Here is an 18,181-nt window from a genome sequence, read left to right on the forward strand (position 1 = left end):
ATTGGCAGTGTTCAAACTCAAATCAAGAAGTGGAAAATGAGGGTTTCTGTTGAAATCAAACCACTGTCAGGTAGACCAACTAAAATTTCAGCCACAACTGCCAGGAAAATTGTTCGGGATGCAAAGAAAAGCCCACTTATAACTTAAGATGAAATGCAGGACTCTCTGAAAACAAGTGGTATGGCTGTTTCAAGATGCACAATAAGGAGGCATTTGAAGAAAGATGGGCTGCATGGTCCAGTCGCCAGAAGAAAGCCATTACTACGCAAATGCCACAAAGTATCCCGCTTATAATACGCCAAGCAGCTCAGAGACGAGCCTCAAAGCTTCTGGCACAAAGTCATTTAGAGTGATGAGAACAAAGGTGAGCTTTTTGGCCACAACCATAAACACTACATTTGGAGAGTAGTCAACAAGGTATATGATGAAAGGTACACCATTCCTACTGTGAAACAGGTTGATTGCTGATGTTTTGGGGATGTGTGAGCTACAAAGGCACAGAAAATTTGGTCAAAATTGATGGCAAGATGAATGCGGTATGTTTATAAAAAAAAATAAATAATAATAATAAAAATAAAATGCTGGAGGAACATTTACATTCATCAGTCAGAAAGCTGCGCATGGGACATACTTGGACATTCCAAGTACATGACAATGATCCATGACATGACAATGATCCATGACATGACAATGATCCAAAACACAAGGCCAAGTCGACCTGTCATTGGCTACAGCAGAATAAAGTGAAGGATCTGGAGTGGCTATCTCAGTCTCCTGACCTCAATATCCTTGAGCCACTCTGGGAAGATCTCAAATGTTCATGCAAGACAAACCAAGAATGTACTGGAACTGGAGATTTTTTTCCAAGAGGAATGGGCAGTTTTACCATCTGAGAAGATGGAGCCTCATCCACAAATACCACTAAAGACTTCAAGCTTTCATTGACGTTATGGGTCAATACACTGTATTAAAAACTGGGGTATGTAAACTTTTAATCATGGTCATTTGGGTTTCTGTTATTTAAAGAGTAAACACAGTTGATTGATAGAAAATGGCTTTAGCCGAACACAAGTGAAAAATGTTTGTTCTTATTCATGTTCTCTGAAAAATGGCCCAAGAAATCATAAATTCTGCCAGGGTATGTAAACTTATGAGCACAAGGTGTGTGTGTGTGTGTGTGTGTGTGTGTGTGTGTGTGTGTGTGTGTGTGAGAACAACCACTGAGGGAGCCAATCCTCAAGTGGGAGGAGTGCTGGACGTTTGGTGCCAAACACTGCTAGTAAAACTGCCGGAGCCAAACCTAGAACGATTCTCCGAGGCAGGGGCGTGCGGTGCAGTACTGCCCCTAAAGACGTCACGTGTCAGCGTATCTCTAGCAGAATGAAACCCCACAGCAGCAGTAATAAACTGTGCGATGGGAGTACAGAAGAGCTCCTCCCCATAATAGGGCCAGGGGTCAACCAGATGCAGTTCACATCAGCCCAACATGGGTGACCACGCAGGAGGTGCACAGGGAGACACCCGGTGAACGATGCAGGCACGGCAGTCAATAGATCACTTTACCAGGAATACCATAGCACACAAAACTGGAACACATAAAATGTGACTTGGATACTACAGATGAAAAACAAGAAAATTGTGTATATATGTATGGTGGATATGAAGGAATGTTGAATATATAACAATCACAGAATACAAGTGGAGTTCACATCCCCTGATGTGACTCCTGGGAGAGTTCACAATGTAATAAATGTTTTGAGATCGCCTCCCCTTTGGTTTGGGTGAATGCAATACAATGCTAGAAAGTAAACCTTAGGAATCGAATCTGCATGGACGAGAGCCATATGTTAGCCAATATGTAGAGCTGGATCCATTGGGCAATTTAGTGTCTACGCCTATCCATGTATTTACAGTACATGCACCCTCCACATGAGATGGTGCCCAACATTTTACGTGCATCACCTCTGGTCAGCTTGAACTCGCTTGATGTTAATTTGTCACCCACAAAGCGGGCCCTCCTGTAGACGACAGCCAACATGTTAGATACAAAAGGAGCAAGGGCAAGAGTCCATAGTAAGTGCTAATGCTTATTCAAAATGTATTTAATCTGTTTGTTGTGTAGCATATGTAGTGTCATCACTCCTAAGTTGTTTACCGCCGACACCTCGCGCCATCCTGCTTTTAGGGGCCGGGCTACTTTGCGCGCCGCTGCTTCGGAGAATTGTTCTAGGTTTGACGCTAGTTGCTTAATTAGCAGCGTTTGGCGCCAGACGTCCAGCACCCCTCCCACTTGAGGATTGGCTCCCTCAGGGGTTATACACAAATATAGATATGTGTGTGTATATATATATATGTGTGTGTGTATATATGTATATTTTTTTATGTGTGTGTGTGTGTGTATATGTGTGTATATGTGTGTATATATATATATATATATATATATATATATATATATATATATATATATATATATATATATATATATATATATATATATATAATTTTTTTTTTTGTGTATGTATGGAGATATATATAATACATACAGTGGGGACAGAAAAGTATTCAGAAACCCTTAAATTTTTCACTGTTATATTGCAGCCATTTGCCAAAATCATTTTATGTTCACTTTTTCCTCATTAATGTACACACAGCACCCAATATTGGCAGAAACACAAAACTGTTGACATTTTTGCAGATGTATTAAAAAAAAAAAAAAAAAAAAAAACTGAAATATCACATGGTCCCAAGTATTCAGACCCTTTGCTCAATATTTAGTAGAAGCACCCTTTTGATCTAATACAGCCATGATTCTTTTTGGGAAAGCTGCAAGTTTCTGCACCTGGATTTGGGTATCCTCTGCAATTTCTCCTTGCCGATCCTCTCCAGTTCTGTCAGGTTGGATGGTAAATGTTGGACAGCCATTTGGGTCTCTCCAGAGATGCTCAATTGGGTTTAAGTCAGAGCTCTGGCTGGGCCATTCAAGAACAGTTACGGAGTTGTGAAGCCACTCCTTTTGTTATTTTAGCTGTGTGCTTAGGGTCATTCTTGTTGGAAGGTAAACCTTCGGCCTAGTCTGAGGTCCTAAGCACTCTGGAGAAGGTTTTCATCCAGGATATCCTTGTACTTGGCTGCATTCATCTTTCCCTCGATTGCAACCAGTCATCCAGTCCCTGCAGCTGAAAAACACCCCCACAGCATGATGCTGCCACCACCATGCTTCACTGTTGGGACTGTATTGGGCAAGTGAAGTGCCTGGTTTTCGCCACACATACCGCTTAGAATTGAGGCCAAAAAGTTCTATCTTGGTCTCATCAGACCAGAGAATCTTATTTCTCACCATCTTTGAGTCCTTCAGGTTTGTGTTTGTTTTTTTTTTTTTTGTTTTTTTTTAGCAAACTCCATGTGGGCTTTCGTGTGTCTTGCACTGAAGAGAGGCTTCCGTCGGGCCACTCTGCCATAAAGCCCCGACTGGTGGAGGGTTGCAGTGAAAGTTGACTTTCTACAACTTTCTCCCAACTTTTTCTCTGGAGCTCAGCCACAGTGATTTTTGGGTTCTTCTTTGCCTCTCTCACCAAGGTTTGGTGAACTCTAAGAAAGGTTCTGGCTGTCCCAAACATCTTCCATTTAAGGATTATGGAGGTCACTGTGCTCTTAGAAACCTTAAGTGCAGCAGAATTTTTTTTTTTGGTAACCTTGGTCACATCTGGGCCTTGCCACAATTCCGTCTGAGCTCTTCTGGCAGTCCCTTTTTGACCTTGTGATTCTCATTTGCTCTGACATGCACTGTGAGCTGTAAGGTCTTATATAAACAGGTGTGGGGCTTTACTAATGAAGTCCAAGCAGTATAATCAAACACAGCTAGACTCGAAGGTGTAGAACCATCTCAAGGATGAGCAGAAGAAATGGACAGCACCTAAGTTAAATGAGTGTCACTGCAAAGGGTCTGAATACTTAGGACTATGTGATATTTCAGTTTTTCTTTTTTTAATAAATCTGCAAAAATTTCAACAACTCTGTTTTTGTCAATATAGGGTGCTGTGTGTACATTGAGGAAAAAATGAACTTAAAAGATTTTAGCAAATGGCTGCAATATAAGAGTGAAAAAATTAAGGGGGTCTGAATACCTTCCGTCCCCACTGTGTGTGTGTGTGTGTGTGTGTGTGTGTGTGTGTGTGTGTGTGTGTGTGTGTGTGTATATATATATATATATTTGTGTGTGTGTATATTATAATATTAGCTTTACCATATTTGCTCCATTGCACCATCTTTCTCTGGTTTCAGACATTATCTGACTGCTAGTGTAGTCCATGGGGAGGTTCTTGTGAATACGTGGTGTATGATCCGTGCTGGATGCGTAATCTTTTTACCTTGTTGGTCTGTGTAGATCATCTCGGCCAAATTCAAAATATCAACCAATCCATTTGCTTGTCCTGTATTTGTTTTTTATGCAAGTATTCAACCAGGTATGTATATATTAATCGGTACATGATTTTAATGGCTTTAATTTCATGATGTTGCAACGTTATTAGTAACTATATCTATATTTCAGAAAGACAATCACCCAGCATTTAAAACTCCCCTGAAAAAGGAATATACAGTAGCAAATTCTGAAACCTGTTGGGTGATCCAAGAAACCTATATGAACTGACCACAGTATGACTCTGGCAGCATATGGAGATACTTGTATCTAATGGGTTTGATCATATTTTGTAATTCCACTGTGTAGAATTGCTCTCCAATTTATGTGCTACTGTTTTCATCATTGTAGGGCTATCTGTGCCAGCTCGTGTACTCTTTGTATCAATAAGTGGCATTACTGCCTTTTAAATGTAGTTTACTGTTATTACAAGTTTGTGCCTTAAAAGCCCAAGGGGATTTATCCAGTGCAATCTGTGCACGTTTTTCTTTATCTTTTTAACAACTTGCCAACCAAGCACACCGATGTACGTCCTAATTTTTAGAATGGATATCGTTATGGCAGCAGCTAGCTGCCATAACACCAGTATCCTTGTATTCAGCGGGCAATCGACTACAAGGTAAAGGTGGTCTCTGCGACAGATTTGCCACTAGATCACTTTTATTGGCGGCGGGAGAAGGCCACCCTCCTGCTTACTAGAGCTGTCGGCAGAGGCGATCCAGTCCATTCACTGACTGTGCATGAAGACAAGTGAGGGGGAATATGGCCCCCACCTGTCTCCATGACATTGCAGGGTGGAAGCGATGTCAAAACGTCACTTCCGCCCATAGCTCTTAACGGGCCAAAAAAGTGTCTTTTTTTTTTTTTTTTTTTTTTTTTTTTACGCGCCCCATCCCGACGAGCTCATGCGCAGAAGCGACCGCATACGTGAGTTGCGCCCACATATGAAAACGGTGTTCAAACCACACGTGAGGTATCGCCGCAATGAGTAGAGCAATAATTCTAGCCCTAGACCTCCTCTAACCTAGACCTCCTCTAACTCAAAAACCTTGCTACCTTGTAGAATTTTTTAAATGTTGCCTATGGAGATTTTTAAGGTAAAAGTTTGTCGCCATTCCACCATCGGGCGCAATTTGTGAAGCGTGACATTTTGGGTATCAATTTATTCAGCGTAACTATCTTTCACAATCTAAAAAAAAAAAAAATTGGGCTAACTTTGCTGCTGTCTTTTGGAAAAAAAAACATTTTTCCAAAAAAGTGCGCTTGTAAGACCGCTGCACAAATACGGTGTGACAACGTATTGCAATGACATTTTATTTTCTGGGGTGTTAGAAAAAAAAATGTATAATGTTTGGGGGTTCGAAGTAATTTCTAGCAAAAAGACAACAATAAACAGTAAACAACAAATCTGAGGCTCGGTCCTTAGAGGGAGTCCACTGGGAAAAAAAGTATTAAAAGCCAGCAGCTATAAATACTACAGCTGCTGACTTTTAATAAATGGACACTTGCCTGTCCCGGGGTCCAGCGATGTCAGCAGCTGAGTCCGATCGATCTCTCAGCTGCTGCCGCTGCCAATCTTGGTGAGGGAATCGGGAAGTGAAGCGTTGCTGCTTCACTTCCCGGTTCCCTACTGCGCATGTGCGAGTCGCACAGTGGGAATGGTCCGTGCTGTCTCTGGGACCTGTGTGTATCCCAGCAGACAGCGTGGCGGGACAGGAAGAAGCATAAGACTCCCGTGGGAGTCTATGCCCGGAAGTGGGTGCAAACTCCTGTCTTAGACAGGTATCTGCACCCCCCCTCCCCCCTGAAAGGTGCCAACTGTGATACCGGAGGGGGAGGGGGGGTTCCGATGAGCGGAAGTTCCACTTTAGGGTGGAACTCTGCTTTAAGTGGTTAAAATTTTGCAATTGTAGCCAAATGTTCTGCCAGTGACTGATGGAGTTTCACCTTTCTCTGATCACTTTATTATTTTTACTTTATTTTCCATGGTGATGGTTTTTCTTTTCTTTGCTGTACCACCAGCACTTGCATCAGATTTGTTTTTTGGAGGCATCATTGCAGGATGAAGACAAAAAATGTGGAGTGCACGCTAGAAGTGAAAAAGAAAAGAGTATAGTAGCCAGCCAATTTATTACCAATTTATTCTAATTAAATGGGCACTGTACATTATAGCTGCACAAAATCGTTAAAGAATTGAGATCGCAATTCTACCCCTCCTCCTGATCTTAAAGCATTTCCTCCATTCAGTGCAGAGTTCTGTGCTCAAGCCAACCGCTGTCAAAAAACAAAAAACAGCAGCCTGCCAAGTTTCTCACAACATCGCTAAAGAGAAACATTGTAACATTTAGCTTGTTTAGAAAGTTTGGAGACCCCTGATCTAAAGAAGGGCCAGTTTATTGTCCTTCAGACTTCACGGAGGCCAAACTGTGGCCAGCGGGAGTGTAAATTTTTCATGCATCATTGGTGTCAATGGGAGGAATAGTGCCCCATTGTCAGTAGGAGAAATGATGCCCCATAGTTGTCAGTTGGCAGAATAGTGTCTCTTATCAGTAAGCCCAGTAAGCAAGTGGTTAATGAATGAAAAAAAAGTAAAGTTTTTTTGTATAATGTTAAAGATTTTACGTTGTGAGAATCATGGGAGAATCCTTATCTTTATTCTAGGCAAAAATTGAGATTCTCATTTTAGCCAGAATCATGTAGCTCCACTGTATAAAAACACTCCATTGAGGTGGGTAAGATATAAGGCACATCAGTTGGATATACCGCTTGCTGTGTGTCCCTCTGCTTGCAGCAGTGGTCCCTGACCCTCAGAAGCATGGGATCCAGTGCAAAAAGCAGGGCTAAAGGAGACCCAGAAGTAAAGTTCTATTCAGGACCAAGCAGCATAACTTCCAAAAAAGCTTTATTGACCAACTGCTGTATAAACCATAAAAAACAGATGGTATAAAAACGCACATGATTGAGCTTGTGGCCATCCAGTACTGCAGTGTGGGATGTGTCCAGTGCTGCAAGATGGCTGCTCAGCGGTATTCTAGTTTTAGTTCAGTTAAGCTTTGACAAAAAAATATAAAAAAATTAGAAGCAGATTGGTTTCTTTGCAGAGCTGAACCAGGTTTTACACTCTCCCAATTTTAGTAAATCGACCCCATAATGTCTGTGGTATATGGCTTTAACCCTTCACTGCCAGGTCCGTACAGACCTACAGAAGTGCCTGCAGGTGGCCAGGCCTTACGGACCTCATTCTCCCTCTTCTATAAGCTTATGGTCATTTCAATGACCATAAGCTTATATCAGAATTGTTTTAGCAGACTCTGCTGAACAATTCCATAACTCTGATCAGCGAATTACAACCCGCTGATCAGTTATTAACCCTAAATGTGACCTCCCCACCCATGCCACCTCTTCCCCAGCCTCTCCACCCCCGCCGCTCCCTTCCACCTAAAACTCTCCCACTCTCCTTTTATATCCCCCTCTTCCACTTGATCCAACCCCCCGCAAAGCCGTGACCTTCATTAGCTGGCATCCCTCCTCTTCCACTCCTGCCAGCTTCTGGTGCTGCATGGGGCTTGGGTGGGTTCTAGGCGTGTGTGTGTGTGTGTGTCCCCTGCCAGTCAGCCCCCTCGTACCGGCCCATGCAACCCCCATTCATTGCTGAGGTGGGGGGTGTGTGGGCCAGTATGAGCACCTCCCACTGCCTGCAGCCTCTCTCTCCACTGATCTCTGCGATGTGTCAGGCTGGTGAGCATGACGGGGGGGCTGACATAGAGGTGGAGTTGAAGTTGTGCCGGGGGGTGTGCTTGGTGAACATCTATACAGAGTCCTCATTTATGCAAGTAAAGTACTACAGAGAGAGGGACGGTCTCAAAAAAATAAGTTTGGACCTCTGATATTTCACCAAAGAACCTTTCCCTTTGTTTATATATATACGGTTTTTTTTTTTTTTTTTTTTTTTTTACTTTTTACATTTTTTTTTTTTTTTTTTCAAAGACACAAACCTAGTAAAACCCCCCAGGTCTGCCCGCATTTAGACTCTCCATGGTGACAGTCGTTCCCCCTGCCCCTCATTTACCCCTCCACTGCTTCCTCCGCTTCTCCTCCTGGCCAACCCAATCCGTCTGTATGGCCAGGAGAAGTCGGAAGACAATGGCGAATATTAATTTGCTATTGTCACAAGTGGGTGCGTTTGGGGGCAATGCTCTGTGCCTTGAGCCCAACCTTTTTATAGCCAATTAGAGCCCCAGGTTCTAATCATGTGGCTCGGGGGGGGGGGGGGAACAAACCTACAAACGTTTTGAGCCTGGTACCCCTAATTACCTGGTTGCTCCTGGTAAGACTCCTTTCACACTGAGCAGATACTGTCGAGCAGATCCGCCTGCTCGGCGGGGGACCTGTCTGCTTATGCCTGCTGAGCAGGCAGATGACAGGTCCGTGTCTGCTCCACTGATGCAGAGAGGACACGGACACAGCCCGCTGTTCTCTCTGGGGCGGTCGGATGGAAATGGACCGCCTGTTCAGTTACATAGTAGGTAAGTTTGAAATAAGACACAAGTCCATATAGTCCAACCTATGTTCCATCAGATGCCATCCAATCCGATCTGCTAGATGGATGGAGAATGGGATCCCCATCCATCTGTTTTTAGCAGACTAACTGGATCGGATGCAGGTTTGTGTAAACACACATGTACATTTACATTGGCCTCTCCATAGAGAAAAATGGGTTAGTCTGATTGGGCCCGCCTGAAAAACAGACTGAGATCCGACCGTATACTTGTGTGAAATGGGCTTAAGGCCTTGTTCACACAGAGCATACACGGCGTACCTTTACTGGGTTGCATCTATGTGCAGGCAGTCCCATTGATATTAATTTGGGATGTAGAAACTGCACGGACAGGGCCGTTGCTCCCAATTTTTCCATCCATGTAGGTCTTCATGCATGCCCCTGAGCTCACGCTGTCTGCGTTTGGAGTGGTGTACCCACACAGATGTCAGATTGGGAACAGCAGCGATACCTGTGCAGCTGTTGTATCATGGAACTCCTTTGCGGGTAAACATGACCCCCCCCCCCCTTCCAATGTGGGTACATCTTGGTATGTAAACAAAAGATACTAGTGCGCTCCACCTAACTATTAGCCCTAATAAAATAATCAAGGGAAGCAGCCAGCATAGAAAGTGATCTCTACACCAGTATGGAATTTGTTAAAAGAAATATGCGGCGCTACCCCACTTACCCATAAACTACAAATATTACTAAAAAATACTTTAAAAAAAATAAAAAATATATACCTATGTGTCAAAAATAAATGTACAAATCCGCAAAACAGTATACCAAAATAAACACACATTAACCACTTGAGGACCGCCGTATTGCCATTGTACGTCAGCACAATGGCACAGGCAGGCATAATCACGTACTCTACGTGATTGCCTTCCAGCGGGTGGGGGGTCCCATCGGACCCCCTCCCGCTGGTTACGGCGGTCCGATTCGGTCCAGGAGCGCTCCGTGATGAGGGGATGGCCGTTCGTTTTCGGCCACCCCCTCTGGATCGCTCCTGGCCAATGAGAAGCTTCCTCCCCTGTGTATTGTTTACACAGGAAGGAGAAGTGATGTCATTCTCCTCGGGGCGGTCTTTTGACCGGACTACGAGGAGAAGAGTAAAAGTAAGTCTGCACGAACACTACACTGACATGTAGGTACACACAGGCACACAAACCCCCCCGATCGCCCCCCGATCCCCCCCCCGCCCCCCCTCCCCCCCCAGTCACAGTGTCACTGATTGCATTGATCATTTCTTTACTGATCATGCATTCAGTGTCAGTTGTGACAGTAAAAACTGTCAGGACAGTTAGTGTTAGGTCCAGGGTAGCCCCCTATCACCCCCCAATAAAGATTTAACCCCCTGATTGCCCCTAGAGTTAACCCTTTCACCCCTTTTGCCAGTGTCACTAAGCGATCATTTTTCTGATCGCTGCATGTGTCGCTAGTGACGCTAGGTAGCTAGTTATTTTTTTAGGTTCACCGCCAGGTTTTTATATCGCTAGGTACCCCGATATACTACCCAATAATGTTTTTAACCCCCTGATTGCCGCTAGTTAACCCTTTCACCCCCTTTTGCCAGTGTCACTAAGCGATCGTTTTTCTGATCGCTGCATTAGTGTCGCTACAGTCGCTAGGTAGCTAGTTATTTTTTTAGGTTCACCGCCAGGTTTTTATAGCGCTAGGTACCCCGATATACTACCCAATAATGTTTTTAACCCCCTGATTGCCGCTAGTTAACCCTTTCACCCCCTTTTGCCAGTGTCACTAAGCGATCATTTTTCTGATCGCTGCATGTGTCGCTAGGTAGCTAGTTATTTTATTAGTTCACCACCAGGTTTTTATATCGCTAGGTACCCCGATATACTACCCAATAAATGTTTTTAACCCCCTGATTGCCGCTAGTTAACCCTTTCACCCCCTTTTGCCAGTGTCACTAAGCGATCGTTTTTCTGATCGCTGCATTAGTGTCGCTACAGTCGCTAGGTAGCTAGTTAACTAGGCTCCCAAAAAGTCCCCCACATGTGGTATCCCCGTACTCGGGAGAAGCAGCAGAATTTATTTTGGGGTGTAATTTGACTTCTGCCCATAGCATGTGTGAGCAATATATCATTTAGTGACAACTTTGTGCAAAAAAAAAAAAAAGTTTGTAATATTCCCGCAACTTTTGGCAAAATATAAAATATTCCATGGACTCAACATGCCTCTCAGTAAATAGCTTGGGGTGTCTACTTTCCAAAATGGGGTCATTTGGGGGGGTTTTGTGCTATTTTGGCATTTTATGGCCTTCGAAACTGTGATAGGTAGTGAGGAGTTAAATCAAAAATTTGCACCCTTAGAAATCCTGAAGGTGGTGATTGGTTTTCGGGGTGCCGTGCGCGACTAGACTCCCAAAAAGTCCCACACATGTGGTATCCCCGTACTCGGGAGAAGCAGCAGAATGTATTTTGGGGTGTCATTTCACATATAACCATGGCATGTGTGAGCAATATATCATTTAGTGACAACTTTTTGTAAAAAAAAATTTTTTTTTTTTTTTTTTGTCATTATTCAATCCCTTAGGACAAAAAAAATAAATATTCAATGGGCTCAACATACCCATCAGCAATTTCCTTGGGGTGTCTACTTTCCAAAATGGGGTCATTTGGGGGGGATTTGTACTGCCCTGCCATTTTAGCACCTCAAGAAATGAGATCGGCAGTCATAAATTAAAAGCTGTGTAAATTCCAGAAAATGTACTCTAGTTTGTAGACGCTATAACTTTTGCGCAAACCAAAAAATATATGCTTATTGACATTTTTTTTACTAAAGACATGTGGCTGAATAAATTTTGCCCTCAATGTATGACTAAAATTTAGTTTATTCGATTTTTCTTATAACAAAAAGAAGAAAATATATTTTTTTTTCAAAATTTTCGCTCTTTTTCCATTTATATCGCAAAAAAAAAAAATCGCAGAGGCAATCAAATACCATCAAAAGAAAGCTCTATTTGTGGGAAGAAAAGGACGCAAATTTCGTTTGGGTGCAATATTGCATGACCGCGCAATTACCAGTTAAAGCAGCGCAGTGCGAAATTGCAAAAAGACCTCTGGTCCTTAAGGTGTTTATTGGTCCGGAGCTGAAGTGGTTAAATAAACCTGTGCAAATGCAATATAGATAGAACATAAATTAAAGTGCAAAAAAGTCCATATAACACACAGATGATCAGTGCAGTGCGACCTCCAATCAGTAGCAGTGTTCATAAAAAATGCAAAAAGTTCAAACTGTTCATAAAACACACAAACGATCGGTGTAGTGCAGGCTCCAATAAAATACTGTGATCCTATGCCAAATCCGTGCAGTGAAATGGAAGCTATAACTGCTCCAGATAATGTGACGGTCCACCATCAATTCAGTGCTTAACTTGTGCACCGCCTGTTTCTCCTAGCCTCTCGACTCCAATAGAGACCATCGATGGCCAAAATCAAGCGTTGTAAAGGTGACCCGCTGACTCTTCCTTCTCTCCTCGTTTTTACAGCCCGTCAGTGTAGATAATTCACCAACCATAAACCGGATGAAAGAGACGAGAGGGGGGGCTCCCATGTGTAGAATGTAAATTACAATACTTTATTAAACAATATCCACACTTACAGTTCGCAGTAACAATCGCAAATGGGTAAACAAGAGGACTTCCGGTCTCGGCCGCAACCGGAAGTGACAATTGTGACACCTGGCTCCTCCCTGACGCCTTTAGTATGCCACATGTGAATGATGCTTTAGTAGCAATTTAGCAGGAATTTTGTTAGTTATGTTGTATTTTTGTGCACTATTAATGATTTTTGGATTTTTAGTGAAGATTTTGCTTTGATAAATATTTGCACAAATTTCGCGCTGCCTTAAAAAGCAGTAGCACCTTTTTATTCTGCTGGCCATGTGCTTTCAGAAAATGTGTGGGTTGGGGGGGTATTTTACAAATTCTGAAAGCTGTATGTGAAAAAGGAAAACCCCCAGATTTTCTAAAACTTTTGTGTACGTCAAATTTTCACGATTTCTCAAAAAAGCTCAATTTAAAATTGAATAATATATATATATTTTTTTTAACTCAATACAGCTTAAGCTTTTATATTCAGTAGGAATTTAGCAGGAATTGTAAAATTTGCTTGGTTTGTATCTGCTAATGATTTTAGTGTATTTTTAGTGAAACAATATTGCTTTGGTAAACATTTGTGCAAATATTGTGGGGCCTTAACCACTTCAATACCGGTCCATAGTCAAATGATGCCCACAGATGGGATCTCCCATCCTGGGTGGACGTCATATGACGGCCTCTGTATTTCGCCGCTCTTGCGGGCCCCCGGGCACAACCCATCCCCGATACACGTGACCGGCCGTGTCCAATCACAGCCGGTCACATGTACTGTGCAGTCACAGCACTCGTGCACACACCCTGACACAGTCCAACCCCGATCGCAGTAAATAGCCAATGAAATTGGCTCTTTACCCCGTGACCGGCTGTGTCCAATCACAGCCGATCACAGAATGTAAACAAACCACGGTAATGAGATGTTACCGGGTTCTCCTCCTCACACACTGATGGTGTGTGAGAAGGAGATTGCGGTAACCTCTCGTTACCGCCTAGTGTACACCAATCACACACGGATTACCCCCCCCCCCCCATAAAGAGGACCCGTCATCACCCATCAAAGTACCTGTCATCACCCATCCCAGCCCGCCTGAGTACCCGCGTGCCTGTCCCCAGCCCGCCTGAGTACCCGCGTGCCTGTCCCCAGCCCGCCTGAGTACCCGCGTGCCTGTCCCCAGCCCGCCTGAGTACCCGCGTGCCTGTCCCCAGCCCGCCTGAGTACCCGCGTGCCTGTCCCCAGCCCGCCTGAGTACCCGCGTGCCTGTCCCCAGCCCGCCTGAGTACCCGCGTGCCTGTCCCCAGCCCGCCTGAGTACCCGCGTGCCTGTCCCCAGCCCGCCTGAGTACCCGCGTGCCTGTCCCCAGCCCGCCTGAGTACCCGCGTACCTATTTGCAGATCATGCCTCATAGAATACACGTTGAGGTGTTTGCTTTCCAACATGGGGTCATTTTGGGGGTAATTCCATTGTCCTGGTGCTCCAGGACCTTCAGAAGTGTGATAGGTAGGAATGAAATGAGATGTGTAATTTATGCTCCTAGAACACCTGAAGGTACCGCTTCCATGTTGGACCTCTGTATATGGCCAGGCTGTGTAAAAGTCTCACACATGTAGTATTGCCATACTCAAGAGGAGTAGCAGAATGTGTTTTGGGGTGTCATTTTTGCTATATACATGCTACGTGTTAGAAATATCTTATAAATGGACAACTTTGTGTGTAAAAAATAAATAAATAAAGATTTTCATTTTTCTTTCCACGTTTTCTGAAGACTTGTGTTAAAACATTAACTGTTCAAAAGACCCATAATGCTTCATAAAATATACTTTGGGGTGTTTGTTTTCCAAAATGGGGTCATTTCGTGGGTAATTCCATTGTCCTGGTGCTCCAGGGCCTTCACAAATGTAATAGGTCTTTAGGAAATTAGAGGTGTCATTTATGCTCCTAGAACACCTGACGGCGCTCCCTGCATGTTGGGCCTTTGTATGTGGCCAGGCTGTGTAAAAGTCACACACATGTGGTATCACCATACTCGAGATGAGTAGCAGAATGTGTTTTGGGGTGTAATTTTTGCTATGTACATGCTATGTGTTAGAAATATCTTATAAACTGACCACTTTGTGTAAAAAAAAAAAATAATAATAATAATTTAATTTTCTTTCCACGTTTTTCCGAAGACTTGTGTAAAAAAAAAATTAACCGTTCAAAAGACTCATTATGCCTCATAGAATAGACGTTGGGGTGTTTTGCTTTCCAAAATGGGGTAATTTTGTGGATAATTCCATTGTCCTGGTGCGCCAGGGCCTTCACAAATGTAATAGGTCGTTAGGGGTTCTAGGAGCATAAATGACACCTATAATTTCCTGACGGTGCTCCCTGCATGTTGGACCTCTCTGTGTGGCCAGCCTGTGTAAAAGTCCCACACATGTGGTATTGCCATACTCGGGAAAAGTTGCAGAATGTATTTTGGGGTGTAATTGGAAGAATGCATATGCTGTGTATGAGAAATAACTTGTTATGTCAATTTTGTAAAAAACAAAAAAAAAACATTCTTCTTTTTCCCAAGAATTGTGGGAAAATATTACAACTTCAAAAAACTCATCATGCCTCTTACTAAATACCTTTGGACTGTATACTTTTCAAAAAGGGTTCATTTGGGGGGTATTTGTACTTTCCTGACATTTCAGAGCCTCGAGAAATGAGATAGGCCGTCGGTGCATCAGGTGTGCTCAATTTTCAATGATTTGCACCATAGCTTGTATACTCTATAACTTTCAATGAGACAAAATAATATCCACTAATTTGGGTTATTTTTACCAAATGGATGTAGAAGTATAAATTTTGGCCCAAATTTATGAACAAAAATGACTTATTTGCAAAATTTTATCATAGAAACGAAGTTATTTTTTTTTTTTTTTTTTTTCGCTTTTTTTCCACTTGTGTCACAAAAAAAAAAAACAGTGGTGATTAAATGCCACCAAAAGAGAGCTATTTGTATGAAAAAAATGATAAAAATTATGTTTGGGTACAGTGTTGCATGACTGAGTAACTGCCATTCAAAGTTTGAGGAGCTCTGAAAGCTAAAAATTGGTCTGGTAAGGAAGGGTGTATAAATGCCCTGTATGGAAGTGGTTAATCAATAGCACCTTCTTTTTTTATTCTACTGTTCCTATGCTTTCAGAAAAGATATGGTTTGGGGTCTTTCACAAATTCAGAATACTGTAAGGGAAAAATTAAAAGCTTGTGTTTGTTGTGTGTGTGTGTGTGTGTGTGTGTTTTATTTTTTTTTTATATTTACATTTTTTGCCTCAATTTTTAACCATTTTGCAAAAAGGCGCAATGTAAAAATTACAAATATTTATGTATCGACTCCATACAGATTAAGCTTTTATATTTAGTTGGAATTTAGCAGGAATTTTGTAAATAGCTTTTTTTTTTTTTTCTGCTAATTTTAGTTTATTTTTAGCAAAAATCTTGTTTTGATAAACATTTGCGCATATACCACAGGGCCTTAAAAAAATTCAGTAGCACAGTCTTTTACAAACTCTGAAAGCAAAAATGAAAACCTCCAGATTTTTTGAGAAAGTTGGATATTTTCATTTTTGTGTACGTTCCATTTTGCAAAAAGGCAATGTAAATATATATTTTTTTATTAACTCATACAGGTTAAGCTTTTATATTTAGTAGGAATTTTGTAAAATTTGCTGTGTATTTATCTGCTAATCATGATTTTTTGTAAAAAAATACTGTTTGATAAACATTTGCGCAGCTATCATTGGATCTTAGAAATCAATAGTACCTTCTTTTTAGGGTACTGATCATGTGCTTTCAGAAAATATAGGGTGGGGGGGGGGGGGGGGCGCAGGTCTTTTACCAACTTTGAAAGCTATAAGTGAAAAATAAAGAAGTAATGGTAAAAAAAAAATGGTCTGGCAATCTAAGTGTACAAAATGGCGCACAGGGCCTGGCAGCGAAAGGGTTAAAGTCTAAAAAAATACGTGAAATGGCTTTGTGTGAACTAATTCTGCTTTGATGCATAGGGCATTCATGTCTGAAGTTTTTTGTTTTGTAATATGTGATAAAACGCTGCTCCTCAAGTAGTTAAGTCTTTAAAATGTTTTAAATTGCAGGAACTGGGAAACTGTTTGGCAAAATGCAAGAATAATGAGAACCTTCAGCAAATATTGACCAATGCCACTATAATGGTTGTTAGTGTGACCGCCTCCACCACACAGGGGTAATTCAATGTAACTTCACTTTTTTACATTGTTGGTATTTTCTGTTTTATTTAAAACTTCTTGGAATCTGTTTGTCATATAGCCAGCAACTGACAGAAGAAGAATTGGAGCATATAGAAGAGGCATGCAACATGGCACTAGAGCTGAACCAGTCTAAACATAGAATTTATGAGTATGTAGAGTCTCGTATGTCCTTCATTGCTCCCAATCTATCTGTTATCGTTGGAGCCTCTACTGCTGCCAAAATTATGGGTAAGTTGCAGGCCCAAATTGGGTATCTGTTGTTGAATGCTGTTAAAGTTCATAGGGATATATAAATGTCATTGAGTTCTATGTTTATATTTACCACTCAAAGATCACAGTTATAAAAATCTGTGGTTACAACCTGGTACTTGTTAGTTGAAATGCAAAACACAAATTAAGTGCAATAACCGCTCTGAGGTTCTGGAAGCATTAGTTTTATACATGGGCAACCACTCCATTGCACTGTAAAAACAGTTATCGTAATGATTTGCTCAAGTTTCCCATGGGAGAAGATATAGGTGAAGCTAGATAAAGATAACTTTTATAATATGCATATTCTTTATCGTACAGTACAGGACAAAGGCTGCCTATCATAACGGATGGGTTATATGCTGCACCTTCAGGTGAATGGACACGGGCAATGCCGCTCCGACATTTAATACTCCCTCTTATAACTTCTCACACCATGTGATTTTTTTTTTTTTTTTTTTTTTTTTTTTTTTCTGTTAGTGTCTTCAGTTGATGCTTCTCTGTGGGGGAGAAGATATAAGAATTCACTTTTATTCTGTCAATCCCTATCAAGACTTAAAACTAACTGGTGCAGTTTGTAGTAACTGTTGCAGAGGGTGTTGGTTTTCCCGGTTTCATTCTGCAAGGACTGTAACCAGATCCTATAGGAAGACAGTGGGGCTAGCCTGTAATTTTGCGACTGCACTGGGCCTGGGGGTATAGGCAACACATCTGAGTTCTCAGTGTGTGTGTGTGTGTGTGTGTGTTGCCGCCAGGTGCTCTACAGGTCCAAGGCAGCAGTCTGCTTGCACGGTACCCAAGGATTCCCCCTCCTCCCAACTCCCTTTCTCATTGGAGAGGAGGATGGCCTTAACCAAAGTGGACAAAGTAGTTTTGTGTTGTCACTGGGGGCATTTAAAAACTCAGGATGTGGCAAGTCAGGTGCTTGCCCATTATAGGCAGATATGATGGTCAGTGATTTGGCACTGACGGGGTCCTTGAGTGGGCGGATTAGAGCCAGGGACCTTGTTGATGAATCATCAGTCACTTCTTAGGAGGCTGGGCCTACTTTGAGCAGACATCCATACACTGTAATATCTTACACTTCCACCTTGAGCGTTCT

General features: G+C 42.2%; 1 protein-coding gene across 3 annotated transcripts in view; it reads left to right on the forward strand.

The window, feature by feature from the left end:
• LOC143933914 (U4/U6 small nuclear ribonucleoprotein Prp31-like) overlaps window positions 1–18,181 on the forward strand; it is a 232,544-nt gene that overhangs the window by 159,454 nt on the left and 54,909 nt on the right. For all 3 annotated transcript variants that reach the window (XM_077457063.1, XM_077457067.1, XM_077457066.1), the window contains exons 6-7: window positions 16,699–16,805; window positions 16,889–17,058. In XM_077457063.1, the coding sequence (XP_077313189.1) occupies window positions 16,699–16,805; window positions 16,889–17,058 (277 nt within the window). The remainder of the gene's footprint in view (window positions 1–16,698; window positions 16,806–16,888; window positions 17,059–18,181) is intronic.

Source organism: Lithobates pipiens, unplaced genomic scaffold (genome assembly GCF_037356315.1).
Source record: "Lithobates pipiens isolate NorthernLeopardFrog02 unplaced genomic scaffold, aLitPip1_a1.2 Scaffold_27, whole genome shotgun sequence".
NCBI classification, from domain to species: Eukaryota; Metazoa; Chordata; class Amphibia; order Anura; family Ranidae; genus Lithobates; species Lithobates pipiens.